The following is a 21,899-nucleotide window of genomic DNA, read 5'->3' on the forward strand; positions in this document are numbered from 1 at the left end:
AGGCTCCACGAATTCAATGCCTGAACTACACAGCAAGATCCTGGCTCAACCCAAAAAGGGGAGAGGGTTATAATGCTTCATGTTATGAGGATTAAATGTACATTTTGTGTTGTTTTGTTTTTTGGTACCGGGGATCGAACTTAGGCCCTTGTGCTTGCGAGGCAGGCAGCACAACCACTGAGCCAAATTCCCAGCCCTATGAGTGTTAAATGAATATATAGAGCCAGGCACATAATAAATGTTCAGTTCGTTACTTGTTAGCTACTACGGTAAACTTGTTAAAGGCTCTAAGGTTAATCCCAAGAAATGCCCAGAAATCTTTAGTCACGATTTGCAGGCCCAGGTTGAGATCTGTGTCTCAGGCCATCATGGATTCGTGGACAGTCCAGGCCTAAGTACAGACTGCTCCACTCACTTTTTTGGCGGTGGGGGTGGGGTGGTGGTGGTGCGGGCATTGAACTCAGGACCTTGTGCATGCGGGGTTCCACTGAGCGAAATCCCTGGCCCTCCACTAACTTGCCTTCGGGGCTCCCCGTCAAAGCTGAGAGCCCTTAAACCTGGCCATGGAGACAGCTTCCCTGGCAGGTGTGAGGGCGGGCCACAGGAAGCGGGAGGAATGGATTCCCTGAGTTTCCAGGTTCGTGCGGCGTCGTCTGGGATGTGAGGACACAACTCCGAACGGGCCGGGTCTGCCTCTGGCGCTCCATAAGGACTTTGTTGAGAGGTCGCGGAGATTACTTCCCGCAAGCTAAACGCGGGGAGGGGCGTGGTCACTGCCAGTCCCGCCCACCCACCGGGCTAGAGTCCGGAGTGGCTCCGCCAAACTGACGCACTACGGCGCTCCAGCCAATCGAGAATCGTAGACGAGGTTCAAATAAAGACGGCGGGTGAAACATGGTGAACCGGACTTGATTTGGGAGGTGATTAACCTCCTATCCGTGTTGAAGATGTGGCGGGTGAAGAAATTGAACCTCAGCCTGTCGCCCTCGCCCCAGCCGGTGAGCAGGGAAGCTCTCTCGGAGAAAGAGCTAGGGCGGGATTACAGGGTCTGGAGCTCTGGGTCCAAAGGTCCTGAAAAGCTGGGTCAACCGTGGGGCTGGGCGTTTGGGGTCTTTGTTCAGCACGACTTGGGTGGAACTTGGCTTTTCACATTTGTTTCTTCTGGATTGCTTTCTCAGGGGCAACCAGCTATGAGAACTCCATTTCGGGAACTAAACCTACAGCCCAGTGACGTCAACTCAAGACAAGGCCCCGCTTTGTGCTCCACACTGACCCCAACACTGTGCAAGCTGGGACTGCAGGTGAGATTCATCTGGACAGCTGCTCGACTGGGCTATGTGCCCAGGCTGAGAGCTCAGAGGAACAGAGGGCCAGGGCTGGAACGTTGTAATTAATAACGATAATGAAGTCTCTACAACAGTGATATCCGTTTACAGCTATTCAGGCCAACAGAGAGGTGCCCTAAGGTGGTTAAAGAAATCCACTGAGAACCCAAATTTCTAGTTAGCTGTTGGTTTTATGATCCCCTCCCCCTTTCGACCTTTACCAAACTACTGAGAAATCTTTCCTTCTAATTAGTGGTATTTATCTAACATGGGCTCACAGATGGAGAGATCAGTGTCTGTTACAACAGTGAAGGAATATCCATCCACCCCAGAAAGTAGTCAGAGCTCTCCTTGGGATCAAGTTATAATGTGGGATATTATTATAATTGATTATTTTAGATTTTTGCTTTTGTTTGTTGTTGTTTTGGTTTTTTGAGGCAGGGTCTCCCTTTCTAGTTCAGGCTGACCCTGAACTATGTAGCCCAGGCTGGCTGTGAACTCACAGCAATCCTCCTGCCATCAGCCTCCCAAGTGTTGGGATTATAGGTGTGTGCCCTGTCTATTAATGATTATTTTATGTAATCATTACCATCCTCATTGTTATTAAGTTGTCTCTGGCAGAATTGGCTTGAGTTGAATTTTTAAAGATCTGGAGAGAAGTAACCAAGAACAAATTATCTCTCAGTTGCTATAAAGATTCATTAAAGAGGGCTGGGAATTTAACTCAGTGGCACTGTGCCTGCTTTGCAAGCTCAGGGTCCTGAGTTCAATCCCTAGTAACAACAACAACAACAACAACAACAACAAAAAGACTTGTCAGAAAAAGAGATTGACCCCTCTATAAGATTTCTTGAAGAAATTTTTTTGGAACTTACTGCCTGGGAAATTAACTTTTTAAAAAAAATTGTTATCCTTTTGTTTTTTTAATAATGGAACATATGGAATTTACCATATTTTCCCTCTTGCTCTAGCATGGACAAAGCTCAGGGTGCTTGTTCAGTGTGGTATCACATACCTGTAATCCAAGTTACTTGGGGATAGGAAGACCCTTTCTAAAAAAACAAAGGAACCAAAAAAGCAGGAGATGTAGTTCAGTGTGAAAGTCCTATGCTCAGTTGTCAGTACTGCAAAAAAATAAAGGAAGGGCTGGCAGCTGAGGGCTGTAGTTCAGTGGTAGAGCACTTGCCTATCATGTGCAAGGCCCTGGGTTAAATCCCTAGTACCACCCTACTACCACCAAAGAAATGCTATAAATTCAGTTATATTTATCATTACTCCTGAAATATGAACATTTGCTTTCTCTTTCTTCTTTGACCATGATTTTGTTTTTCATCAGCATCAACATTATTATTATTATTATTATTATTATTATTATTATTATTATTATTATTATTATTATTTTGGTGGTGCTAGGGATCCAGCTCAGGCCCTTGTGCATACCTGTATAACAGGTATTCTACCACTGAGCTACACACCAGCCTTATTTTATTATTTTATCTGTCTGTCCCTACCCACTCTAGATTCCTACAAGTGGGTTGAAGTTAGGAAGTGAGAGGAATAAGGTCATATTCAAAATAACATTTCCCCATGATATAGATAGTTATTCTGTTTGTTTATGCTGAAGGCTGGTTCACTTGGAAGGGCTCAAAGGGCTTTCTAACTTTTCTTTCTCTACTGTTGGGTCTCTGGTAACAAGGATTGGCCAATCCTTGGTAAGGATTGGTAAGAACCTCCTTAGGTAAGCACAGGTAATGAAGTTTTTTAAAAATTTGCCTTATATCCTACACCCATTAATTATATATTGGGAACTTAGTTGACTGCCTTATTACCATTTGTTTTTGTTTTCTTTGGCAGGAAGACAGCAACAACTCATCTGTACTGGGTTTTTGCAATGCCAAAGGGACAGACTCCCCTTCAGAACAATTCAACTATCCCTCAGAATGTCTAGAAGCTTGTCAGCATGAATCAGATGAGCAGCGCCTAGGTCTGACTCCCCAAACCAACTCTACGCCCAAAACATTTGAGGAAGGAATAGGCCCAGTGGATGACTATGTGATTAAAACCACGGTCCTTGAATCCCCTCCAGTGGAGCAGCAGCAAGAAGTGATACTTGAGGCTCTTTTAGATACCACGGCAGAGACAAACAGCAGCTCTCTAAATAAGCCTTTGAGGCCAGGAAATCTAGTGAAGAAGGACGTGGCACCCTGCATGGAAGATGGCTTTTTAGAAGTTGTTGCTGCTATGCCTGAGAAACATACATTTCAAAAAACTCCATCTCATCTCTTGGATTCTCCACCAAATCCCTGTTCCGAGCAACAACTACACTGTTCTGAGGAGAGCCTGAGGAGCAATAGGACTGAATCTGTACCTGAGGACTTAGTACCTTCTGAAAGTAATGACTTCATGCTTTCCTCCATTCTCTGGCTTTCTCCTTCAACTGGCTTGGGAGCAGATTTCACCACCAATCATGTGGACCAAGGGGAGGAAACTGTAGAGCACAGAGCTATAGAAGAAAGAGAAATGAGCTCCACACTGTCTGAAAAGGTTGAATTGGGAGATCAAAAACTTGTCTCAAATGTGGAAAATGTCCAACCCACATGCCTGACACCAAATCCAGCAGCATCGGAAATCCAGGAAGCTCCAGGCCCAGCAGAAGATGCTGTTAGAATTCTTGGATGTGATTCAGAGACTTGGATGTCCCCATTGGCCTGGCTAGAAAAGGGTGTAAATACTTCCGTCATGCTAGAAAATCTCCGCCAAAGTTTATCCCTTCCTTCTATGCTGCAGGATGCTGCCATTGGCACTACGTCTTTCTCTACTTGCTCTGTGGGGACTTGGTTTACTCCTCCAGTACCACAGGAAAAGAATATGAACAAATCCCAGATAGGCTCACAGGACACCAAGAAGAGTACTGCAGAGGCACAGCACCACCTCTGGGGGTAAGTGCCTCATATCCTTATGCTTCTGGAATTCTGTTACCCTAGACCTCTCTCCCCTTCCCTTTCTTTTCTTTTCCTCATGTTCTTCTCTTCCTGCTGCAGCCATCATCCTCCAGATCTGACTACATTGTCTAGACATGACCTGGAAGATAATCTGATGAGCTCTCTTGTCATTCTGGAGGTTCTGACCCGCCAGCTACAGGACTGGAAGAGTCACCTGGCTGTCCCTCACCCAGAAGCACAGGCCTGTAGCACCCAGACAGATACCTGTCCTAGTCAGGTAAGCAGCTTCCTCTCAAGGACTGAAGGATCATGGTGGCCCTCTTCCTTAGAATTTAAGCCAATAAATTGTCAGAGGGCAAGGACTCCTGGATCACAAACTTTTTACGGTAGAATATGTAGGAAAACTTGAGAATCTGGAAAAACCCTTAAAGATGGATACTCACTACACCTCTGGGGGTACATTAAGACTTTCCAAGGGGGTACAAACAAGGAAAGTTTTGAAGGAATCAATGTTTAGGTCTTCTTCATCCAAATATATTTACTGATTTTTTTCTTTTTTATTTCCCCATTCTAACTGCCCTTGCCCACTTTACTAAAGAAGAACATCCTTCCTATCTCAAATCTTACATTAACAATCAAAGGACAACAGAAAATATTTGTGCACATTCTGAAAAAGCAAAGGACTGCAATAATTGTATAATGTCATTTTTGTATGTTTTCAACAAATTTGGAGGTAGATTTTATGTCAGTGGATCATTAGACATTTTTGGTGAAAGTTCAATAAGATTATTGGCAGACAGGTCTCTGTAGATATATTCCTAGAATTGGGGCTGGGGATTTAGCTCAGTGGTTCCGCTGCCTGCCTCATAAGTGCAAGGACCTGAGTTGGATCCCTGGTACCAAGAAAAAGGAAAGAAAGTGGCCTAGAATTGTGTGGCATGCCCTTCTTTCCTTTTTTCTGTTCCTACCAATTTTTTTTGTTTGTTTGTTTATATGAAGAATTCTTAGTACCTACATCTATTAGACTGGAAAATAGTCATGAATTTTTTTGGGGGAGGGTACCAGGGATCAAACTTGGGTCCTTGCGCTTGCAAGGCAGGCAGCAGCACCACTGAGCTAAACCTCATAGCCACCTAGTCATGAATTCTTGCTGAACTATGCCTTGTGAGAATTGATTTTATTTTTATTTTTTTTGGTACCAGGGATCGGACTCAGAACATTGTTCTTGTGAAGCAGGGTGAAGAAATGGGTGAATTAATATGGGGAAGGAACTTCCATTCATTTCATTAATAGATGATTTCCAATAAGATTTCACTGGATATGTTTAGGATTTTATTAAAACATATAATGATTAGTATACAACAGATGAAAATGTTTCTCCATCTGAAAGAAAGTTTTTTTTTTTTTTTTTTTTTTTTTTTTTATAAAGTCTTCTGTTCAAAGCAATTTAGAAGAATTTAAATTTAAATTTAGATGAACTTTTGTTTCAGAGATATAGGTCAATAACAGATTTTAAAGTATAAAAATATATTAGGATGGGGGCCAGGGATTTAGTGCAGTGGCATCATGCCTGCCTTGCAAGCACAAGGTCCTGAGTTTGATCCCTGGTACAAAAAAAAAAAAAAAAAAAAAAAAAAAAAAAAAAAAAAAAAAAAAAAAAAATGAGTCTGGTATTGTGTAGGTAACACAGAATATGTATATTGTGTATCTGGAAACTCAGTGTTTGACAGGAAGGACCAGGCTGGTCTTGAGCTCAGTGTGTCATCCAGGCTGGATTTAAGCTTGCTATGTAGTCTAGGCTGGTCTCAAACTTGCTGTGATCCTCCTGCCTCAGCATCCTGAGTGTTAGGATTACTGGAGTGCACCAACACACCTGGAAAAAAATTTTATTTTTTTAATGGCCTGGGGATGTAGCTCAGTATGAAGGTCCTGGATTTAATCCTCAATACCGCATAAAAAAGAAGAGTCTAAGTGTCTGGAGACCTCTTTTGAGGTGAGAATATCCTCAAAATAATGATTGCTGGTGGGAGACTGCATGGCCTTTTGCTAAATATCCTGGAAACCATGGGATTCTCACTTGTCTAGCTGACTTTCTCTCGTGTGTTATCATTATATCCTTTTTTTTTCTTGTCCTTGACCTTGTTTCCCATCCCTGAATCTGCCTTGTATCCTCCTCTCCTGAGCTTGCCAGGTCCCTTTGGAGGCCACTGAAGCAGAGTTGAAAAGGGGGAATGACATCACTTTCAGCCATTCCCCAGCACCGTGCGTGTCCTTGCCGCCTGGCTGCCTCCTTCACATCAACCTCATCACCTGCCTGACTGCCCAGCTTGGAGCAGTTTGTGTGTCCCGCCCAGTGGTGCTCTGTACCTTTCTGCACGATGCAGTTGATAATAATAACTGTGGCTAGGAAAGGGAGCCAGGAACCCCAAGAGATCTGAGAATAATGCAGTTTTGCCTCCTTAAATCCAGACTGTCACAGCCTTGTGATTCAGCACTGCTCCAGCAGTAGCCCTTTTCCTGACAATGGCTCCCTCTCGGCAGTAAGGAAGACACTTTTCTCTTAGAATTTGAGTCTTCCTAGGGCTCTGCTGCCTTCAAGTTCATACTTTCTACTCTGAGGGGCATACTATGTTTTGTTTTATTTTCTTTTTGTGGTACTCGAGATTAAAGCCAGGCTTTTGCACTGAGTTACATCCCCAGCCCTTTTTAAAAAATTTATATTTTGAGACAGGGTCTCATTAAATTGCCCATGCTGGGCTTCAGCTTTTGATACTCTTGCCTCAGCCTCCCAGTGTGCACCACCACACCCAGTTTAGTTCATTCTCATTTGAAGGCAATTAAGTAAAATCCTTAAGATAGTTCAATTTTTTTGACCCTGTAACTACAGGGATATATCCTAAAGGAATAAAGTTCTGAATAAAGATGGCAACAGACGGGGTGAAGTGTATGTCTATAGTCTCAGTACTTGGAAGGCTGAGGCAGTAGGATTTCAAGTTCTGAGCCGAGCTTGGGCAATTTAAAAATTTAGTGAGTCCCTGTTTTAAAATTTTAAAATAATTAAGGGCCAGGGATTTAGCTCAATAATGCTGCCACCTGCCTCAAAAGCTCAAGGACCTGAGTTTGATCCCTGGTACAAAACAAACTTTTTTTTTTGTTTTAAACAATTAAAGAAGACTGAGGAGAGGTGTGGCGGCACACACCTATAATCCTGGCACTTGGCAGGAGCCTTGAAGTTCAAAGCCAGCCTGGACTACATAGAGAGACCCTGTCTCAAAAGAAAAAAAAGACTGGGGATGTACCTCAGTGCAAGGGTTCAATTCTTAGCACAAAAAACAAACCACAGGACCAGAGATGTGTGGCTCAGTGCTGCCATACCTGCTTCACAAGCAAAAGGTCCTGAGTTTAATCCCCGGTACCAAAGCAAGCAAACAAAAAATCCCCAAACAAATTTTTTAAAAATAATTTTAAAAACAGTAAAAATAATGAAATATAGATGGAATATTGTATAGTCATTAAAAACAATGTTTAGGACTGGGGATTTAGCTCAGTGGTGTTGCCGCCTGCCTTGCAAGGGCAAAGTCCTGAGTTCGGTCCCCGTACTAAAAAAAAAAAAAACAAAAAAAAAACCCCAACAATGTTTATGCTGGTGATGTAGCTCAGTGCTTCTCCAGCACATGTAAGGTCCTGGATTCCATCCCCAGTACTAGGGGGGTGGTGACATAAGAGGAGTTTTTAATAACATGGAAAAATAAGTTTAATATAAGTTTGTGGTTGTTCAGATAACCTCTGAGAAACTTTGAAGATAAATAAAATACAAGCAGAAGTTAAATAGTGGTACTCTGGCTAGGCATGGTGGTGCCTGTAATCCCAGCACTCAGGAGGCTGAGGCAGGAAGATCACCATGAGTTTGAAACCAGCCTTGGCTTCATAGTGAGTTCAAGGCTAGTCTGAACTGCATAGTGAAACCCTGTCTCAAACAAACAAAATATTAGTGGTACTGTACTTTGATAAGCCCTCTCAAGCAGGTGTCTCAGTCCATTTTAATAAGGAAAAATTAAGTAGTAAAAGTAGGACACCCTCCCAGCACTTGGCAGAAGGACTGCCGTGAGTTTGAGGCTAGCCTGGGCTACATAGTGAGTTCAAGACCAGCCTGGAATACAGTGTGACCCTTTCTCAACCCTCCCTCTTTTTTTTCCCCCATTAAGTTTATTGGTACGTTTAAAGCAAACAGTACAGTTACATTTATCATTGGGATCTTGTACCTTTACATGGTATGTCTTGGTTCTTATTTTTTCCCCTGCCCTCCCTTCACTTCTTCCATCTTTCTCTATTTTTTTTTTATTTTTTTAACTTTTTTCCCCCATCTTTCTCTATTTACAAAGACTTTGTTTCCACTTTTTTCCTTTTTTCACGTTTTTCTCTTTTCCCTTATTTCCTTTCCCCTCCCCTTCCTACTTCCCCTTTAGCCATTTTCTTCCTATTGCACACTATCAATTATACCATTTGAACCTTATTTACACTTTTAGTTTTTCACACCAGAGAAACTTTGGTATTTACTCAAGTGTGTCCTATTTATTTCACTTAAGAGTATAGCCTCAATGTGCATCCATTTAGCTATAAATGACTCTAGTTTCTCATTCTTTATATCTGAGTAGTACTCCATTTTATAGAAAAACCTCATCTTTTTTAGCCAGTTTCCATTTGATGGGCATTTGGATTGTTTCCAAGTTTTAGCTATGTCATTAGTTTTACTGTGTCACTGTAAACATGGGTGCCAATATATCACTGTGGTATTATTCTTTTAATTCTTTTGGAAAGATACGCAGCAGAAGGATAGCTGGGTCAAATGGGACCTCTAATCCTAGTTGTTTGAGATCTCTCCATATTGCACTTGATCTTAGCCAAAAGGCCAAGAAGCAATGAGGTATCTCCATATTGATTTCCACAGAGGTTGCACCAGTCTGCACTCCACCAACAACGGAGAAGAGTTCCTTTCTCCCCACAGCCCCACCAACATTTGTTATAGGTTGATTTCTTGATAGCAGCCATTTTTACTGGGCTGGAATCTCAGTGTTGTTTTCATCTGCATCTCTGGAATGACCAGTGATGTTGGACATTTTCTCATATATTTATTTGCTGCTTTTACTTCTTTGTCTGAGAAATGTCTGTTCATTTCAGTTGCCCATTTTTGAATCGGGTCTTTGTATTTGGGGGGGTGTCTGATTTTTTTGAGTTCTTTATGTATTCTAGATAATAGTCCTTTGTCTGAGGAGTAGCTAGTAAAAATTTTTTCCCACATTGTAGGTTGTCTCTTAGCTTTGTTGGTGGTTTCTCTTGTACTGCAAAAACTTTTCTTCTTTTTTTGGTACCGGGGATTGAACTCGGGTCTTGCAAGATAGGCTACCAAACTGCTGAGCTAAATCCCCGGCCCAAAAACTTTTTAATACAATGAGATCCCAGTTGTTGACTCTTTGTGCAAGTTCTTGTGCTGCTGAGGATTTGTTCATAAAGGCTTCTCCTATGCCAATGTCTTCGAGAGTTCTGCTTAACTTATCTTCCAGCAAGTTTAGTGTTTCTGTTTTAATATTTAGATCTTTAATCCACTTGGATTTTAGTTTAGTGCATGGTGAAAGATAGGGATCTAGTTTTAATCTTTGGCAAGTTGAAAGCCAATTTTTCCAACAGCATTTATTAAAGAGGCTATCTTTCCTCTAGTGAGGATGGTTGGCTCCTTTGTCAAAGATGAGGTAACTGAGTATGTCTGGTGTTGTTTCCACATCTTCTAATCTATACCATTGATCCTCGGGTCTATTTCTTTGCCAGTATCGTGCTGTTTTTATCACAATAGCTTTGTAGTATAGTGTCAAGTTGGGAATTGTGATACCCCCTGCCATGTCTGTTGCCTAGAATAGTTTTGCTATTCTAGGTCTCTTCTGGTTCCAAATGAATTTTTGGATTGTTTTCTCAAGTTCTGTGAGGTATACTGTTGGGATTTCACATGGGATTGCATTGAATCTGTATAGCAGTTTTGGAAGTATGGCTGTTTTCACTATGTTGATTCTTCCTACCTAGAAGCAAGTCAACCCACCCTCTTAAAAAACAAAACAAAACAGGACCCCAAGCCAGACATGGTGCACGTTTTATAATTCCAACACGGGAAAGCCTGAGGCATGAGGATCACAAGTTCAAGTCCAGCCTGATCTACAAAGCAAAACTGAGGTCAGCCTTGACCAAATAATGAGAACTTGTCTCAAAAAACAAAAAGCAAAAACAAAACAAACAAAAACCCCCCAAAAACCCAGGATTTCAGATATATTTATATTTGTCTGTCTGTATCCATGGATCTTCAATCTGTGATTGAACCAACTATGCATGGAAAACATGGAGGATAAAAAAAGCATCTATGGTGAACATATGCAGACTTTTTTTTTTTTGCTTAATAGCATTCCCTAAATATGCAAACATCACACTATTTTACATGAGGGTCTTAGTGTTCAGATTTTGGTATCTGAGGGGGTTACTGGAACCAACTTCCCATTGATTCTGAGGTGTGTATTTTATAACCTCAACTGTGGTTTTTCTTAAGCATTCTGCATTTCATCAAATCTAAGACACTATCAATATTAGGGTGCATTTCCACTTCAGATATATAAAATATGAAAAGGTGTTCGTCTTAGAATTTATTGAATATGGTAATTTATTTCTAAATCAGTGGCCTGATACTTGAGGGAAATCCCTATATCAAGTATGGAGGTATACCTGGAACCTCTGCGAATGAGTGCTGTATTGTCAATTAGGAATTAGCCAGGCGTGGTGGCGCACACCTGTAATCCCAGCACTTGGGAGGCTGAGACAGGAGGATTTCTGTGAGTTCGAGACCAGCCTGGGCTGCACAGTGAGTTCTAGGTCAGTCTCAACTACATAGTGAAACCTGATCTCAAAAAAACCAAAAAAAAAAAACAAACAAACAAAAAAAAAAACAAAAAAAAAGAATCAGTGCTCCAGGGCTGGGGATTTAGCTCAGTGGTGCTGCCACCTGCCTCACAAGCACAAGGTCCTGAGTTTGACCCACAGTACAAAACAAACAAACAAACAAACAAAAAACCCAACCACAGACTCACTGAGAGAGAAATTAGGAGAACACTTCCTTTCATAATAACATCCAAAAAAATGAAATATCTAGAAACTGCCAAAATACTTCTAGACTTAATTTACAGATTCAGTAGAGTAGCTGGTTACAAGGTCAATATTCAAAAATCAATAGCCTTCTGTACACAAAGAATCTGTGCTGCACAGTCGGGGGATTTAGCTCAATGGTACCATGCCTGCCTTGTAAGCACCAGGTCCTGAATTTGATCTCTGGTACCAAAAAAAAAAAATGCTTCAAGATATTTGTGTAGTACTGTGGGAGGCCAACACAAGAGAATCATAAGTTCAAGTCCAGGGCAACTTAGCAACTTAGACCCTGTCTCAAAATAAAAAAATAAAAAGAAGGCTGGGATATAGGTCAGTGCAAAACCTCTGGGTTTAATTTCAAGTATTTAGCTCCATGTGATGAAATTATTAATGATTTCTTTCTCTTTTTATTTTTTCATTTTCTAAAATTTCATAATATGTGTTATCCTGATAATTAGGGAAAAAAGATTTTTTAAAAGGAATTTTTTTACCTACCGCTGATTTGTTTTGTTTTTTGTTTTTGAGACAGGATCTTGCTATATGTAGTTCAGGCCAACCTTGAACTAATTGCATAATCCAGGCTCAAACTCATGGCAATCCTCCTGCCTCAGCCTCCTGAGTACTGGGCTTTAATGTGCACCACCATGCCCATCTTGAATTTTCTCTCTGGCTTGACTTCATCTAGTTGTCCTCGGGTCCTACTTCTGATAGGGGAGGCTCCTTTAGCTCACTGTTGGAGAAAGGGAACGAGAGGCTGCTGGTGCATGTTGTTTAAACAAAAGGAGCAATTTTGTTCATCTGCCTAGGTAACTAAGGAACCTCAGCATCTTCAGGAGAGCCAAAAGATTGGACAGGCCCTGCAGCAGGCTAGGAACATCATGGTAAGTGCTGATTGGCCTTATACCATTGCTAGGGTCTCCTGTAAAGCTTGAAGATGGAGAATCCTGAGTGGTTAGGAGATGGTGATACTCAGCTGTGATGGTAAAGGCAGGGTCCTAAATCTCCATCCTTTGTGAAGGACTTTTTACTAGGAGCTTGGATTTGGGGTCCGTGGCTTTCCTCCCAAGTTCCCCTCCTTCCTATTTAGGGACTAAATGTTGTCCATCCTGGTCATTTCTCGCTTCACAGCAATCATGGGCGCTAGTCTCTGAAGAGCTCACGACCTTGCTTCACCTGTCCCTGTTGCATGTAGAAGAAGACAAAACAACTATCAGTCAGGAGGTAAGCAGATGAGATGGAGGTAGAGACCTCTGCTGGGGCTAAAAGCCAAAAAAGGAAGCAAATACAGCATCTTATTCTTATCTTGTAGTCTAGGTTTGTAGAAAATTTGGTCTCCTGCTGCTTTGATATGTTAAAGAAACTGAAAGTAAAGCTCCAGAGCTTCAAAACAGAAAGGGAGGAGGCAAGGCACAGAGAGGAAATGGCCCTCAGAGGCAAGGATGTGGTAAGGTGCTGGGCATTTGTTCCTGGACATGGGAGGTGTCCAGCTCAGGGCTCTTATAGGAATGCACTTGAGACACAGATGAGTAGCCTAAGAACTGCCTACCCTGGGGAATTAAGAACTACTAAGGTATTGGATGGTTATGGATTTTTGTGCTGTTTCCCTTCTCTATCCTGCATGTCCTTGCAACCTTTTCCCTAAACAGGCAGAGACGGTGCTGGAGGCTTTCTGTGCACATGCCGGCCAGCGCATCAGCCAGCTGGAAAAGAACTTGAAATTCACAGAGGAATTCAGAGGCCTTCTGCAGGAGGCCCAGGCCCAATTGGTAATTTAAGAGCATTTTCTTTCCTGTGGTCTATGGTGACACATTGGGAAAATGGTCACATGCCCCTCCCCCCTTGGCCATCTCCACAGACAACCTTTCCCTTGTAGGTAGGCCTTCATACAGAGCAAGGAGAGCTGGCTCAGCAGACAGTGAATCTGACTTCTACCCTTGAACAGGACTGGACATCCATGCAACTGGATGTAAGCATTTGGGACATTCAGATTTCTCACAGCCAGCCCTGTGAGGAGCCTTGCCTCAGGTGTGCTCTACTGACCTGCTTACTTTCCCTGATAGTACGAGGCATGGACAGCTTTGCTGAGTCGGTCTCGACAACTCATAGAAGAACTCACAACCAAGAGCCGACAGGCCCTGCAGGACCATGATGTTGCAGTTAAAGAAAAGCAGCAGGTACAACCATGAGTGGAAACTGCTTAGGGTCTGTTTTCTTCCTTTGCAGAAGCCTTTCCAATGTGTAATATCATTAGCTTCCTCAGTTGGTCTTTCAATCCTGGCTTTAGAGAATAGCCGGATCCTTTAGTTATACGAAGATTTGAGCCTAATTGTTTGTTTCTTTTGCTTTTCAGCACCTTCTTTTTGAGACAAGGTCTCACTACATAGCTCAGGCTGGTCTGGAATTCACTATGTAGCCTATCTAGGCTATCCTTGAACTCACAATGATCCTCTTGCCTCAACCTCCCAAATGCTGAAATTATATCCCCACGCCTCACTACACTTGTCTCTTCAGTACCTTTTCATTTTTTTTTTCGTAACAGGGATCCAACTGGGGTCCTTGCACTTGTGATCTTCAGTACCTTCTTCACTGGAGCAAGTTTTCTCATGTATCTTTATCAGCTTTATTTTGTGCAGTATTGCTCCCCAGAAACAAGGTTGTTTGCTGTCTTGTTCAGAAAGAGAAGATACACTAGCTGGGTGTGCTGATGCATGCTTATAATCCCAGCATTTGGGAGGCTGAGGCAGGAGGATCGCTGTGAGTTCGAGACCAGCCTGGGCTACACAGTGAGTTCCAGGTCAGTCTCAACTACATAGTGAGACCCTGTCTCAAAAAACCAAAAAAAAAAAAAAAAAAAAAAAAGAGAGAGAGAAAGAAGATGCACTAAGTCCTGGCATTCTTGATTCAGGGAGAATTATAGGTAGAAAACTTTCTTTCAGATTTCTACAGAGATGGAACAAGTCTCAGCCCATTTAGAGGACTGCAAAGGCCAAATAGAACAAATGAAGATGGAAAATAGTCGCTTAGCAACAGGTATGCGCGTGTGTGCGTGTGTGTGTGTGTGTGTGTGTGTGTGTGAGAGAGAAAGAGAAAGAGAGTGAGAGAGAGAGAAGCAGCTGAGCCTGCTAAGGCTTGGAGTATGGTGGTAGAACAAGGAAGTGCCCTGGAGCACCTACTTTGGATCAAAAATGTGAAGATTTTCCTGCTTGATGATGGCATGGTGTCATTAGGATACTTTTGATCTAGATCTCCAGGCTCAGCTGCAGATTCTGGCTGACAAGGATAGCCAGCTCAAAGAACTGCAGAATCAGCACACCCACTGTACTCAGGACCTGGCCACAAAGGATGAGTTGCTCTGCCAACTTAGCCAGAGCAACGAGAAGCAGGCTGCTCAGTGAGTTCCTGTTGGGTTATTGTGACAATAGGAACCCAGCATGTAAGACCAAGCAGGATTTAATATAAGGTCTCTGGCAGATGGCAAAAGGAAAAGATGGCACTAAAACAAATGCACGCAGAACTTCAGCAGCAACAAGATGTTTTGGCCAAGGAGGTGCAGGACCTGAAGGAGACTGTGGAGGTAAGGGAGCTGGTAAACCTCAGGAGTGGGACACTTGCCCGATAGCACTGAGGGGAGGTTTGAGATGATGAACTGGAAAAAGCCTCTGACCAAGAGCTCTAAAATTCCCCACTTAGACTCATTCCCCTACCCTTCTCTTTTGTTCCTTCCCTCCCTTCCTTCTCTCGTCTTCCCAGTTTGCAGACCAGGAGAATCAGGTTGCTCACCTGGAGCTGGGCCAGATTGAGTGTCAGTTAAAAACCACATTGGATGTGCTCCGGGAGCGCAGCCTGCAGTGCGAGACTCTGAAGGACGCTGTAGAGAACCTAAAGTAAGACATTTCCCTTTCTGTGCTTCCCGTAAGTGTTCCCAGAAGCACTTTTACACACCAGAGTCTCTGAGAAGGGAATCGTGACTGTGTGGAGCCTCTGGTTTCTCTCCTTGAATGCAGGGGATTTGGGAGAGGTGTTGGTCTTTGGTCATCTTCCCCATTCCTTATTTCAGGGCTGACCTGGCCAGCACCATAGCAGAGAACCGGGAACAAAACCTACAGAAGACACAGCAGTATTCCCAAGAGCTGGGGGTGCTGACCAAACAACTACAGAGCCTAACTCTCTTCCTACAGACAAAACTAAAGGAGGAGGTAGATCCTGGGGTTCCTTCATTGTATCTTGCCGCTGGGCATGGTGGTGTATGCCTGTAGTCACAACACTCAGGAGGCTGAGGCAGGAGGATCGCCACTAGTTCAAGGCCATCCTTATAGAATAGTCCCCTAAAATCCTGTCCTTGTCCATTTCTGTGACCTTCAGTGACTTTCAGTTACCACAGAACCTCTTCCATCTATCATACCTATTTACATCTCCTACCTCCCTATTATGAACCTTTTACTCCAATGAGGCAGTCTGTACACCACACACATATCCTATCTCCATTCACACCTAGCCTTGGGCTGTTCCCACATCTATTTTCTTTTTTTGTTTCTTGTTTTGTTTTGATACCGGAGATCTAACTCTGATCCTTGTGCTTGCAAGGCAGGTGGTGGAACCACTGAACTAAATCCCCAGCCCCATTTTCTTCTATTATCAGACTGGAAATTCCTTTTCCTTTCCCGCTGAAACCCTCCCTAGTTCACCATCTGTAAAATGTTCCCAAATCATATGGATTCATTGACCTGTTTGCCGCATTTCTCACAAACTTACTCTCCTTTTGCTCTTGTATTGATTTTCCTTGGATATCTGGTCTCTTCTACTAGACAATATTTGAAGAAAGCAGAAATTTAGCCTTGCTTCTTTAGCTTCCTCACATTATACACTAACAATAAATGGTTGATATCTTTCAAAATACAGAGTTAATTAGCTTATTCAACAGTTAAATGTACAACCAAGATTCTGACCCTCTTCCAACTGTGTTCTGAACACAGGAAATGACAAACTATAGTCTAGAAGGAGCCGGGTGTGGTGGTGCATGCCTGTAATCCCAGCACTCGGGAGGCTGAGGCAGGAGGATGGATCGCTATGAGTTCAAGACCAGCCTGGGCTACATAGTGAGCTCCAGGTCAGTCTCAACTACATAGTGAGACCCTGTCTCAAAAAACAAAACAAAACAAAAAAAAATGTCACTATAGTCTAGAAGGAAAACAGATGTGAAGTTATCTTGATACAATCATGGTAGAAGTCTACATAGGCCACTGGGAAAGGATGATTAGTTCTACCCTTCCTTTTTTTGGGGACAGGGTAATTCAGGATACTCTTGAACTCACTGTGTAGCCCAGGCTGGCCTTGAACTTGTGATCCTCCTACCTCAGCCTTGTGAGTACTGAGATTACAGGCATGCAGTACCATACCAGGTACAATAGTGTCTACTTTATAACAAGGCCTGGGTCAGAGAAGTTAAGGTCCCACTCATACAAAATGTGGCAAGTTTGGGAAATGGGAAGTAGCTCTTTTATGACTGTAATAATAGTAGGTATAGGTATATGGAGCAAGGCAAGAGGGGATGGTGACACCATTCTAGAACTGGTAACAAACCATTCCTAAAGGGCGGGCTGTATAAATGTTTTTGGCCTTGTGGTTTCTGTCTGAACTACCCAGCTAGCTTACTTTTGTAGCTCATGGCATTACTCTTTTGTTTAGCAGCCATTGTGACAGTATCTAAATGAATGTGTTTGACTATGTTCCGATAAAACATTATTTGCAAAAACAGTTGGCAGGCCAGATTTGATCTGCAGGCCAAAATTTGCTGCCCCCTCTGCTCAGGAACAGGATTAGGAATACAGGGTTAGGAGCAGAATTTTATTTTATTTTTATTTATTTATTTTTGGTAATGGGGATCCAATTTAGGACCTTGTACTTGTGTGGCAGGTGCAGTGTTACTGTGCTAAATCCTCGGCCCCCAGGAGCAGATTTTTTTTTTGGTACCGGGGATCAAACTCGGGTCCCTGAGCTTACAAGGCAGGCGGCAGAACCACTGAGCTAAATCCCCAGCCCTAGGAGCAGATTTTTGATGGGAGTGGGACTGGGAAAATGGTGAGCTCAGCTTTATAGTAACATTCATGTGGACTATGGAACATTCTGGTGGTTTTTTCACAGGCAGGCAGTTAGTGTTTAGAGCTAGACACTGGGGAAAAAAATCCAATTGAAAAAAAAAAGAGATTGAAGAGTCATTCGTGTGGAAATAGAAGCTCAAAAGTGAATGTTTTTGTGGCGCTCCCAAGGTTGAAGCCGCCCAGGGAAATGGATTAGAGAGTGAAAAGAGGGCCAAGGACTGAGCCCAGAGGGGTCCAATGTTTAAGGAAGGACCTGTGAGTGGAGAGAAGAAATATCCAGAAATGTATGAGGCTTCTGCATGGAGGGTCATGTCCTACAAGAAAGATAAGTTTCTATACTTGATCTTAGCCAAAAGGCCAAAAAGCGATGAGAAAGATAAGTTTATAAAAGTACAATATGTTTTTTGTTTGTTTTTTTTTTTTGTACTGGGGATTTGAACTCAGGCCCTTGCCGCTTGCGAGGCAGGCACCGAACCACTGAGCTAAATCCCCACCCAAAAGTACAACATGTTTAAGAGCACAGGAAGTCATCAGTATCAAACAAGCCAGAAAACAAGCAGAAAAGCATTCATTGTATTTGAAAGTAAGAATGCCATTGGTGAACCAAATGACAGGAATTGTGGTGGAATGGTAGGGTAGAAACCTGAGTATAGTGGGCTGGAGGATCGTAGAGGTAAGAGTGTAGGCTTCTTTTATTCTTTTTTTCTTACTTGCTCTTTGCTCCCTCTCCTCTCCCCGGCCAGTAGTAGCCAAAGAGGAATTTAAGGACTTTTTTGTGTGCTTGTTTTCTTTTTAAATTATTGTTTTAGTGAGCTGTGCATGGTGGCACATGCTTGCAATCAAGAGACTGAGGTAGGAGGATTGCCTCGAATTCATTTCCTGGGCTACCATAGTTCAAGGGCAGTCTGAACTGCATAGCAAGACCCTGACTCAAAAAATGTATTATTTTAGCAAGAGAGAGGCTTAGGAATATAAACATGTTTGAGGAAAGGTGCTAATGAGGAGTTGAATATGGAGTAGCAAGATAGAGTGGGGGGAAGAGCACCCTGGAAGAGGTGTCTGGGAGGACCTGGGAGCTGAGGTGTCACTCTGAACAGAAGCTGATATTTTCCCTCCCTTGTACTTAGGCTGAACCAGAGGGCCTTCCACTGAGCACAGCCGGTGCTCCCGCCAAGGAACACCCTCTGCCTAATGACAATGACTTCGTGGGGAGCAATTTGACGGCAGAGACCAATGAAGGTTAAAGACCCTAGGATTTGGGAGTGGGAAAGCTACTCCTGTTACCTTGAGCTGCTGAAGAGACCTATCATCTCCCAGCTGCCACTGGCAGACCCCCATCTGGATCACCAGCAGGGCCTTTCTCCATGGTTGCTTTTTGTTTGTTTATTCTAGAGGTAGAATCAGCTCCTGTACCCTTGCTTGGAAGTGCCAAGAGTGCTTTCACCCGAGTAGCATCAATGGTTTCCCTTCAGCCTACAGGTTAGGAGGGGCTCCAGGGATCCTGCCTTGTTTCTAGAAAGTCTATTGGTGATAAATAAAGACAAAAGCTATGAGAAGTGCTTTGCTCTAAAAACCTCAATTCGACTTGGGCTCATTTTATTTCTGTCTTTTGGGATCGGTTATGTTCTGGATATTCAAATCCTATGGGTGGGGAACACCAGTAAGAGTCGGTGGAAATAAATTCTATACACCCCTTCCAGGCTGAAGGGCTGCACTTCCATCTAGGACTTTCTCTTTCAGAGACCCCAGACATAGAGAAGAATCTGGCGGAAATGAATACTAAGCTTCTTGAGCTTCACAGCCTGTGTACTCTGCTGCAGGAGTCTAAAGAAGAAGCAATTGGGACTCTGCAGCGAAAAATGTGAGTAGGATGCAGTCTCGATGGCGGGGCAATAAGGCAGCCCCTTATACTAAGGGCACAGTCCCCTCAGAGGACAGGAATGATAAGGAATTCTTCCTGCCCTTAGTTGTGCTTTGCAGGTGAGGCTGCAGGCCGAGGAAGAACAGCATCAGGAAGCCCAGAAGGCAAAGGAAGCAGACTTAGAGAAGCTGAACCAGGCTTTGTGCTTGCGCTACAAGGTGAAGGAGGGGCCTACAAATGGGGCGATGAAGAACTGGGGCAGCTCTACTGGCCCACGGGGAGCCATCCAGAAATCTGGGTGGTGGGGATTTTCCAGCCAGTGCTCTAGTTTTGTCTTTCCCGGGGTCAGACAGACATTTTGCATTATTTAAGAATCAGCCATGGGCTGACCTGTATTCCCTAGCAGACTAGGAGAGGAGTCAGGAACTCCAGCAGAGCTCTCCCACCTCTGAGATGTGCCTTGCCTGACAGCTCTGGGGGAGGAATTGCAGTGGTAGGGTATCAACTGGTCCCACCAGGCCAAGCACAGTGTCGGCACTCTCCTGCCTCCAGGCAGGGGCTGCGAAGAAGCCAGCTCTTGCTCAGTGACTTCTCACCTCCCTCTCTCTGACAGAATGAAAAGGAGCTCCAAGAAGTGATACAGAAGCAGAATGAGAAGATCCTAGAGCAGATAGACAAGAGTGGCGAGCTCATAGTATGTTCCTCATGATGCCCAGCCCCTGTCTTCCATGGCACTGGTAGCCAGATCCCAGACATGCCATAGTTGGTTACCTTGTTCTACCTTTGTCCACAACATGGGATAAGGGTAAAGAACATCTTTAAGTACTATAGATATTTGTTCTCTTTCTCAGAGCCTCAGAGAAGAGGTGACCCAGCTCACCCGCTCACTTCGGCGAGCAGAAACAGAGACTAAAGTGCTCCAGGAGACTCTTGCAGGCCAGCTGGACCCCAACTGTGAGCCCATGGCCACTAACTGGATCCAGGAGAAAGTGTGGCTCTACCAGGAGGTGACTCAGTTAACAGAGGAGCCGGGCAAGCTGTGGGGACCTTAGTCTGTACCCTTACAAATCTGGACTTACCTATAGGTGGACAAGCTGAGGGTGATGTTCCTGGAGATGAAAGATGAGAAAGCAAAACTCATGGTCAAGTTCCAGAGCCAGGTGAGGATTTCCATACTATTCCAGGGCTATTTCCTACCACCACTAGCAAATCGCTGCCGTGTTGCCTCTATCCCACCAAGCTATGCCATTCTTTTAAGCACAGGACTTACGGAGCATATTTGCTTTCTAGAGAAACATCCTAGAGGAGAACCTTCGGCGCTCTGATGCAGAGTTAAAGAAACTAGATGAGATTGTTCAGCATATTTACGAGGTAAAGCAGGGAGGGAGATGATAGAACTAAGGCGCGTAAGGTCCAAAGCCTGGCTCCAGCGGGTACTTATGAGCACATCTTGGTTCCCACTGTACTGAGAGCTGGACCTGACTCCATACTACAGGCTTCTCTGGTTTGTTTTCTCCCTTTGAACTCGGTGGGTGCTTCCAGGAGCTGGGAGCGTTGGGCCTTAGGCTTGTTCTGAGCTGCCTTTTCTGCCTCCTCTCCCAGACTCTGCTGTCCATCCCAGAGGCAGTGCGGAGTTGCAAGGAGCTACAAGGATTGCTAGAATTTCTGAGCTAAGAAACAGAAAGTAGCCAATGGCGGTGGTGTGTGCCTGTAGTTCCAGCTACTGGGGAGGCTGAGGCAAGGACAAGCACCTGAGCCCAGAACTTCAAGACTACCTTGGGCAACATAGTGAGACCCTGTCTCAAAAAGGAAAAGAAACTGAAAGCTGGATTCTCCATCCCCCCCCTTTTTTTTTACTTGCAATACCCTCTTTCCCCAACACAAGAACCAACTGGCCTAGAGCCAACTACATTTAATATTATTTAAATAAAGTGTATTTAATGTACCTCTTCAAGCTTGCTGAATCTTATTTTTGGGTGGGAGGGAGTGGATGAGGTCAGAGAAAAGAGAACTTGGGCACCATTCATACATTTCTTTCCACCTCCTGCTGCACCCAGAGCCATAGCCGTCTGCCCTCCCTTCTGTTGCTTCCCCCAAATACTCTGGGCACTGGACTGCTTGTTCCTTGGCTCATGGCCTGGGGGTAACAGAAAAGGCTCCATTCTCTTACTTTCCCCATCCCCCCTGAGGATTGGCCCAGGCAGACATGGGGTTGAAGACAGAGAAGCTCAGTTCACTACTCTGCCATGAACCTAGGTACCCTGTTGATGCTCTCTCACACCTATCCCACCTGCTCCGTTTGGGTGACTCCTCTGCACCAGACCAGAGTTAATCCCAACCTCCTGCACCGCGCGCGCGTGGCAGAGATGAACGCAAAGCCATTTCCTGCCTCTCGAGGTGGGAGGGGGACAGTCCCTAACAGCCTGGCAGGTTCTGGCAGGAGAGTCGCTCCACTTCGCCACCCCGCCTCCGTGGGCGTAGCCTTACCCCACTCCAG

General features: G+C 43.9%; 1 protein-coding gene across 1 annotated transcript; it reads left to right on the forward strand.

The window, feature by feature from the left end:
- Positions 1-777: 777 nt before the first annotated feature.
- Spag5 (sperm associated antigen 5) lies at positions 778-21,303 on the forward strand. Its single transcript, XM_010642314.3, has 24 exons — positions 778-998; positions 1,179-1,301; positions 3,180-4,264; positions 4,367-4,544; positions 12,250-12,324; positions 12,572-12,664; positions 12,753-12,887; positions 13,090-13,209; positions 13,317-13,409; positions 13,504-13,617; positions 14,380-14,473; positions 14,687-14,834; positions 14,915-15,017; positions 15,194-15,327; positions 15,501-15,639; positions 18,669-18,780; positions 18,934-19,020; positions 19,282-19,402; positions 19,509-19,620; positions 20,016-20,096; positions 20,254-20,409; positions 20,488-20,562; positions 20,693-20,773; positions 21,005-21,303. Exons 1-24 carry the CDS (start codon positions 948-950, stop codon positions 21,074-21,076), a joined length of 3,582 nt encoding a protein of 1,193 aa, XP_010640616.1. The 5' UTR covers positions 778-947; the 3' UTR covers positions 21,077-21,303.
- The last annotated feature ends 596 nt before the right edge of the window (positions 21,304-21,899 follow it).

The sequence above is a fragment of the Fukomys damarensis genome, unplaced genomic scaffold, assembly GCF_012274545.1.
Source record: "Fukomys damarensis isolate Sample0158 unplaced genomic scaffold, DMR_v1.0_HiC HiC_scaffold_13, whole genome shotgun sequence".
Taxonomy (NCBI): Eukaryota; Metazoa; Chordata; class Mammalia; order Rodentia; family Bathyergidae; genus Fukomys; species Fukomys damarensis.